Source organism: Loa loa (assembly GCF_000183805.2).
Source record: "Loa loa unplaced genomic scaffold supercont3.399, whole genome shotgun sequence".
NCBI lineage: Eukaryota > Metazoa > Nematoda > Chromadorea > Rhabditida > Onchocercidae > Loa > Loa loa.
Window position 1 is genome coordinate 21276 of NW_018108579.1, and position 9038 is coordinate 30313.

Here is a 9038-nt window from a genome sequence, read left to right on the forward strand (position 1 = left end):
TATATATATATATATATATATATATATATATATATATATATATATATATATATATATATATATATATATATATATATATATATATATATATATATATATATATATATGCAGCTTGTTATGTAATAGATGAATTTAAATGTTAGGAATTGGACTGTTCAAAATCTTTCATTATATTCTAGAGAATACGACAAATTGGATCCCAACGTTGATCTGATTGAACTTGCTAAGAAAACCAAAAATTTCTCAGGCGCTGAATTGGAAGGTCTAGTACGAGCAGCTCAGTCAAGCGCAATGAATCGATTGGTAAAAGTAAGTAACATTTTAAATTCAATTGATTGACTCTTTTGTACTGAATATCGTTTGAATAGTGTCTGTGGTGATGAAATTTTAAAAACTTGGGAGTTTATTGCGTTGGGGAGAATTGAGAATTTCTTTCAGCTTTCAGCAGTTGTTTTGTGCTGTTTGATTTAATAATACGATCAAATAAGAATGACACATGCTCTTAATAGCACATAGTTGCTTTCAGTCCCAGGCTTTGTTATTGAACTTAAAAACTTTAGGCGGGTGGCAAAGTGCAACTAGACGCTGATGCAGTGGAGAAGCTGATGATCAATGTTGACGATTTTAATTATGCTCTTGAAAATGATGTCAAACCGGTTCGTTACCAATTAGTAATTAATTAGCCAAGTAGAACTTTTTTGAACCCATGCTTGAAATTTAATTAAAAATTGATATGTTTATAAAGTATTATCCTTTATTTGATCTTATTTTAGGCTTTCGGTCACTCTAACGAAGAACTGGAAAAGTACTTGACTGGTGGATTTATTTCCTGGAGTGCGCAGGTTACTCAAATACTTGAACAAGGCGCTTTGTTGGTAAAACAAGTACGAAGTCCTGATACAAAAGGATTTGCTTCTGTTTTACTAGCAGGTTTTGGAAAGTTGGATTTCTTTTACTAATGAGAAAGCATGAACACCGGCAAATTTCTCAAGGAAATGTTTGCTAATGTAAGTAGACATAAGTAGACCAGTAAGTGGGTTGGACAAAATTCTTGTTGACAAGGCTATAAATTGAGGAGTATGGCAAAGATACTAGAAATGATCACACATTCAATCACTATTATGTTAACGGTTGGTCTAATACATTTCAAAGAAGGTTCATTTTATCAGTCTTCTAATCATTTGCTTCGATCTCTCCCTGTACACTTGAGCTGTAGTAATTCGAGCACTTCTGTTTTAACTGGTAAATACCTGATAGCGTCTCCTGACTTCTGAACTGGAACGTGACTTGGAAGTGTAGAAATATTGTGCCACGATTATATCAGATTTCACATCTAAGTAATTAAATAAAGTAGTTCAAAGAAGCATTATCAGCAATAAACAAATGAATAAGTTTCTAATATATGTATAACAATTAAGCACTTTTTCTTAATTTGTGTTTAACTACTTAGATTCAATTCATATGTTTGAGGTTCACCAAACAGTGGCAAAACATGTCTGGCCGCGATGATTGCAAAAGCTTCCGATTATCCATTCATAAAAGTAATTAGTGCGGAAGATATGGTCGGATATACCGAAACAGCGAAATGTGCTGCTCTGCGGAAAGTATTCGATGATGCGTATCGGTCGCCGCTCAGTTGTGTTATTGTTGATGGTGTTGAACGGTTACTAGGTTTGTTTATTTTGAAAATTTCCAAATAAATGCTAAAATTCTTTTTGAAATAAAAAAAATTTAACTCCGCTACTACTGTATGCTCTTTCTTTATCACTTTCACTGAGTGGTTTTTTATATATTAACATCACGAGATTAATTTTTAGATTTCTCACCAATTGGTCCGCGGTATTCAAATTTGGTCCTACAAGCATTATTTCTTTTAGTGAAGAAACTACCACCTCCGGTATGTTTTATACTCCTTTAGCCAGTATTTTATTTCTTACTGAAAATCTGAAATTCAAATTCCAAGTTTTGAAATTGCAAATTTCTAACGCTTGGAGATTTTCTCTGATAAACATTTTTCTGTCTATTGAATTTAAGTAATTATACTCTTTAAAGTGATGTTATTCTATGTGCTTTCATAATGATATAGCACTTTAGAATCGGCGTTTACTTGTTGTCGCTACGTCAAGTAATCGTTCATTCTTACGTGAGCTCGGTTTATTGTCAGCATTCTGTACAATAATAGACGTACCCGCGCTAACAACCGTGCAGCATATCATGGCTGTTATTGAGGATACAAATGCACTTTCACGCCAAGAATGCGAAGAGATTCGTAGCGAGCTTTCTCGTGTAAATAAAGAGTAAGTCACTTCAGTTTTTTTTTTTTTTTCATGAGAAAGCTAAAGCTTAATTGTATGTTTGTGTTTGAACTTGTGATGAACGTGCTAAAGATTAATATTAATTTCTTGAAGAAACTGAAACAAAAATTATAGAAAATCCATTAATTGTAGTTGTTTGTAAAAGTTCATATAGTATGATAGACCACAAGGATCGTCTCATTTTTCTAATTGCATTTTTTAGAATATTGTTTTATTTTGTGAAGAAATTCTTTCATTTTGAAAATGTTATTGCACTTAGCTCTAGCGATGAAAAAAACTATGCCTAACTCTACTGGCAACTTTTTCTATGAAATTACAAATTGAACTGCAATGGAACTGAAAAAGAAAAAAGTGCTGCCACTTAATTTCATAATTTGCAGATACTTCATTGGAATCAAGAAGTTATTAAATGTGGTTGATATGGCACGGGAATGTGAACCGGTAGATAGAGTTTCAGTGGTTGTGCAGAGTTTGATGTCTGAAACATTCGGTAATTCGTAATCTGGATAATGATAGCGACTTTTTGACATATTGTCTGACATATGTCAGATTTGCAGATTTTATTTATCATTTTTTCCCACGTAGAGATATTCTTAGGTTATTTATCACTATTATTGCTATTAATTCGCTAAGAATATGGTGAATTTTTGTAGCCGCTAGTTCGTCTTTGAATATTGGGTAAGCGAATGTTTAAGTCGAGAGAAAACTTTCTCTTTTAGACTTCTTATTTTTTCCATTTAAGCCTGTTTCCATCGTTTTTATGCATGTTAATCAAAAATTGTACCAATCTCTGGTATCTAGTTCAAAAAGGTTTTAGAGAAATCTTTAAGGAGTTCGTAAATTTGGAACTAACTACTCTCAAAACACTTCAATGACAAGACTACCCCCTTAGTAAGTTCGGGTTATCATCTACGTGAGCAAGGTTGCTGCGCCTGCTAGCGATGTACATATGTTGAACGGGAAAAGGTCGTTTAATTTTCTAAAAGATGTAAACTGAAGATAACCACTACTTTTTAAATTCCGTCTCTGGCAAATCACTTAGAAACAAACTTTTCTGGTATGTCGTTGGTTTACTTTCTCCAAGTGCACCCAAGACTTTGAAGTTCAAACCGTAACTTTTGCTAGACAAACCGTTAATTATGGAACGAGCAATTTCATATTTATTTGCCTTAAAATATTTTAACTGAATGATCTGAGAAAAAATACGTCGAAAAATTTCCGGAAAGCCATGATTTACAAATTTTTAGTTTTTATGTGTCCAGGATTTCGACTATCTCGACAAATAAATTTTTTCGAATAACTTATAATTTTTTAATACCCATATAATAGTATGATCACATGTAAACATGAATTAGGAATAAAAAAAAGGAAAAAAATCATAGTCAAAAATCAATATATTATGATTGGGAATTGCGTTTTATTAATAGATGAGTAAGTGAATTAATCATTCTATGACAGCTTCGCATATTTATTTATTCGTATTTCATATGATTTTTTGATGAAATGCTGATATATTCCTTATGGTTTGAAGCCTTATCACTGTTTGGAAATGATAAAGATCAACAATGGCCAAACTGTTAATGTTTATTAGTAAGGCATTACTTTATCTCTAAAGTTAATAGATAACTTGAACAAGATGGTTATTATCTTCATACTCATATTTCCAGTATGCAAATTTATTTGAAATTCATCATGAATGACCAAGCAATTTCGATGATCTCGGCGGATGCAATAGATAGTTTAATTAATTATTACATTCCATCAAACGTTAGTTGTGACGTTATATTTTTTTTAATTAATAAACTTTGTAATATATTATGTAGACGTATTCGTATATGTTTATGTGTAATAATTCCCATATGTCTTGTTCGTCTTATGTATTACGTCTCTAAAAAAAAGGTATAAAGATAGTCTTTAATTAATTGCATACATTTCTATGGTACATATATACAAAATGCTTAAAAGTGAAGATGTTAACCGCGGAAAAATTCCCGTATAGTTTTTGTTTTAAGAATATTAAGATTAAAATGGAGGCAAAACTACCTGAAAATTATTTGTCAAAACTACCTGAAAATTACCTGCAAAACTACCTGAAAATTATTTGTTATTTAAGTGAAACAAAAAAATTATAATGCTAATTTATTGAATAATACCAAATAGTAGTAATGGTAAAAGCTATGTATGTTCAAGAGGATTTTTTTTTTTTTTTTAGCGCTATTAATGGTTACTTTTACGTTTTTAATGGGTAGGAAAAGTTTTTGGTGATGAGTACCTGTAATGCGAGGATACATACTAATAAGGTAAAGCAAATCAAGAAGATCTTCAAAGTTTTCAGTTTTTGGTAGATTTGTGAAATTTTTTTGGGTGAAGTCTTATGGTTTACTGCAATGAAAGATGTCAAATTTGAAGGAAACATAAAATTATTGCAGCCGAAGGATTAAGTATAAGAAAATTATTAAAACATTTGATACTTTAATATAGATTCTGAAGGCGAACGAAACAATACAACCATCTGTACAGTTTCATGAGAACTGCGATGCAACGAAAAGCCTTGAAGTGACAATTTGATGGATCGTCATGTCAGCGAAGCAAATCTTTCGAAATTTTCTCTTCAGGAAATTATGAAGATCGTCTGAATTTGATTATTCTTTCTCTTTTTTCCTTTTTTTTTTTTACACCGTAAGATTTTCAGAATGTTTGTTGTTTGTTTGTTTTTTCTTTTCTTTTTAATGAATTGATAAAGATGACTTAGCTATAAGTCTTGATATAAGTAATAATAGGATAGGCAGGTGAGTTTGAATTGCAGATGTAGGCAGTTGAGTTGACAAATGGTAAAGAAATTCTAGTTTCTGTCCGATATTTTTTTTTTAAAAATCTATTACAGGAAGCGAAGAAACTAAACTGTAAAGAATCTGAAAAGAGAATAAAGAAAAGAAGGAAAAAGAAAAGAGAAAAAAGAATGATATAATCTCTTATTGTCGCATTCATTCATTAACATTGGAAGAAATGGTCAATTTCCAAAGCTAATTATTATGAGGACGACAGCAATATCAACAATTGATATGGCTGAGAAAGTTTTCTTTTTTGTCATTTTTGTGAACTAGCACTATTTCAGTGAGTGTGAAGAACAAACGTCACTAAATTCCAAAAATGTCAATTTATTCATTCTTTCAAATTTAAAGGAAGCAAATATAAAAGTTTTCAAAAAATCCAACTAAAATGATTACATGAAGTTCAAATTTTAGATTTTGTTATGTTCCAAAAATATGAGCAAAATATAAAAAGCGCTATGCATTGGCCGGCTGTTATAATTGCAACGATAACTTATTTAATTTTATTTAACCAAAGTTATTACTTCATTTAATCAACGGTGTTGTATTTTTTGGAGGAATGAAATCAATCGATAACGACGGAATATAGTTTTACTGTATGGTACCAGAATTCAATTTTATCGAAATTCTTCTCACTTTTTGGTAAACGGTACGATAGTCTATGTTTTCATTCGTCCAATTTTTTATTCTTATATGCTTTTTGAAACTCAATGTGGCTTTCGTTCTTATTCCGCTTTACTCAACATTGTAGATAAATATAGCAAACATTTTATATATACTTGAATATAGTAAAATCTTCGATTTGTTCAGTTAGTGAAATTAATTGATTTTTTTGAGGAAACGAAATAAAACTGCCATAATGCATTTTATTTTTATATGGTATTAAACTTTTAATAGGTATACTGTAGGTAATTTATTTAATTGTAAAGCTCAATTCTTCCAAAATGTAATCAAATCTAATTTTTCTCTTGGCTGAGATAACAAAAGGATTTTATTCTATCGAGCTATTGAGGGTTCGTAATTCTCATCAAAGACAACTAATTTTTTTGCCCACTTTCTTCCTTCTTTCCTAACTTAACAGATAATTAACGGACATTTCGTGAAATTCCTAAATTTTAATTTCCAGAAAACTGCAATGTTGGAAGCCGCTGCTAATTTAGTGCTATTTTGTAAATAGTTAAGTTAATTTTTTTTTTTTGAAGAAAAGTGAAATATTAGAGGTACGTATGAACTTAAACGTTTTTCGGCAAACGAGATCGAACGTTGAACCTCATCCGTTTGTAAGATGTAAGACGAAGAGATGAAACTTAACAACAAATCGTCTTCCAATGTTTATCATTCCTATTTCGGGTAGCTGTATTGATATTAAACCGGAAAAGTTAATTTAATTCTCATAATTTGCAGAATAATCGTCTATTAGTGATAGCAACGGTTATCATCCATTGTGTAGAAAACTTTGGTTTGTTATTTTTTATTCGTTATTGAAGTTCTCTTCTAATCAAAGATTGAAGGAATAATGCTGATAACCGAATGTATTGAACAAAGTTGATTTTCAAATGCTTCGAGAATGCCTAATGAATGATATGAATAGGTATAAAATAAATTTAGTCCTGTTTCTACAGTTGTTTTTTTCTTTTTTGAAATTATGAAACTTTTGAATTCTGTTCATCTCATGTGAATATATGAATCTTCCTGAGCGTCTGAAAAATCTCGGGACCATTAAGGCCATTTCAATTTTTACCGCTGTACTGTCCATTTATCGATTGTACGTGTTCCTATTGATTAAATGTGAAAGTGAAAATTATTTAAAGCTCAGAAAATTTTCAAAAAAATAAAGTAAAAAAACTGCGAAGAATTCCAGAATTTTCTCGAAATTTACCAAAATTTATTATCATTTGGAATGGTACTAATTTAAAATCAATATACCAAATGGTTTTGTAATTATCCAATTAGCATCAAAAGTCTCTCTTGATCATAATTGAAGCATTCTGCTACAATAAATTGTATTCATACATTTCTCCATCACCTCTTACAGTAAGAATTAATGATTTAAGTATTAATTATTCTCAAAAATTTTATCGAATCAATTATTTAAAGTCACCTTTTGTTTTTTTTTTCTTCACTAACTGCTGTATGCTTGCTTGGTTTTATGAGGTTCAAGCAGAATAAGATAATATATTTTGTATTTTTATTACTGTATCACCATAACTATAAATTTCTTCCTTATTCTAAATTTTATTGGGATTAGAAAACCAATTTGACCGAGAGAAATTCAATGTTTCCAAATCATTCCATATTACTGATTCTCCATTTTGGTGAATTTATCTTTTGTGTTTCATCATCATTCATATCCCATAAAAGGATGGTAATTAACATTTTATAATGTTCATCAATTCCTATACTTTCCCGATTTGGTTGATTAGTAATTGTGACTGGTTTATGTTTTTTTTCAAACTTCTAACTTGCGATAAAATGATAAAATATTTGATATCATATATGATTGATGTTGTCTGCAATACCTCTTTAAGTAGTTTTATCGAGATATGGATGGTATCAATGCATGACAAATGACCGGGAAATTCCAGTAAAACCAAAAAAGTACTGTTATATTTGCTATTTTCCTTTTACTCTTATTTGACCAACAGATGAAGAAGGATTTTTGAACTGAATAGACATTATTTTAGCAGTGCCAGTGAAAATATTTACATAAAATATACAGCTTTAATGTTTATTCATAAGGATAAATATTAAACAAATTTTTCAATATGCAAAACTTCTGTTGAAATCAAATCATGATATCCAAACTAGATATTTCATTTATACATATAAAAGTAAAAATTGATATCTTATTCAATTGGAGAATAGAAAAAGAAAAGCATGTGGTTTCACTTCAATTTTCATCTTTTTTTGCTAATTAAATAGAAATTTACAAAAAAAAAAAAAAATAGCATAAAACACCAAAGAGATATTTCAAATAGAAGCAGTAATCATTACATAAAAATAATGCAAGAATAGATGTAACTCTGATAAGGCAAGTAATAATTAAGAATGGATTAATTTTCAGGTTTTATATGTTAATTATCTCTTGAAACTTTCAACGCTTTTTTTTTTTTGTTAAGAAATATGGGATATAATGATGGATACAGTATGTTCAAATAGCTAAAATGATTTTATCTTTCTTTTAAGAAAATCTAACTTTCAAATTTTCCTCTTTCACATTTTACATCTTTGCATACAACAATTCAAGAAACAAAAAAAGGAACTGATAAAATCATAGTTCAAGGATATAGAAATTGGTGAAGAATAATCTTAGCATAATGATGATGATAAAATATATGAAAAACTGGGAGAAAAAAAAACATCAGATTGGTTAATTATTGTAGTTGTAAAGGGTTCAAAGGTTAAAGATGTAGTTTCTTTAAAATGAAATTATTGCCAGTCTTAATTTAACGATTCATTTAGCAACGAAACCTATACTTCCTTCACTTAAATAGTTTTTGCCTAAAACAATTTTAATTTTTACAGTATTTTGCATAAATTAAATGATGACATTTTTTTGTTGTCTCAAAAAGTCTTCAAAAAAAAAACAATAATTTTAAAAAGGTAAAGAATTAAAGAAAAAAATACATAATAACATAATAAAGTACAAATTAAATTGAAATCATTTTTCCAATTGAATATATGTTCCCAATGAATGCAAATTATCGTATACAAAAAAGATAACGGATAAAATTAACCACCAAACCAAATTATCGTATACGAAAAAGATAACGGATAAAATTAACCAACCAAACCAAATTATCGTATACAAAAAAGATAACGGATAAAATTAACCACCAAACTAGCCAATGATTAAAAATACCCATTATCACCAACAATACAATAACCCATT

The 9038-nt window shown here is 29.4% G+C and overlaps 1 protein-coding gene across 1 annotated transcript in view; it reads left to right on the forward strand.

Annotated features, from left to right (window-relative positions):
- The window catches only part of LOAG_18613 (CBR-NSF-1 protein), a gene marked incomplete at its 5' end in the record, with an annotated part of 7689 nt that extends 4796 nt beyond the window's left edge, over positions 1-2893 (forward strand). Inside the window, 7 exons of the mRNA XM_020451276.1 lie at positions 180-309; positions 561-656; positions 774-930; positions 1471-1671; positions 1818-1897; positions 2095-2297; positions 2696-2893. Of these exons, the coding sequence (XP_020304956.1) occupies positions 180-309; positions 561-656; positions 774-930; positions 1471-1671; positions 1818-1897; positions 2095-2297; positions 2696-2816 (988 nt within the window). The 3' untranslated portion in view covers positions 2817-2893. The remainder of the gene's footprint in view (positions 1-179; positions 310-560; positions 657-773; positions 931-1470; positions 1672-1817; positions 1898-2094; positions 2298-2695) is intronic.
- Positions 2894-9038: the final 6145 nt, after the last annotated feature.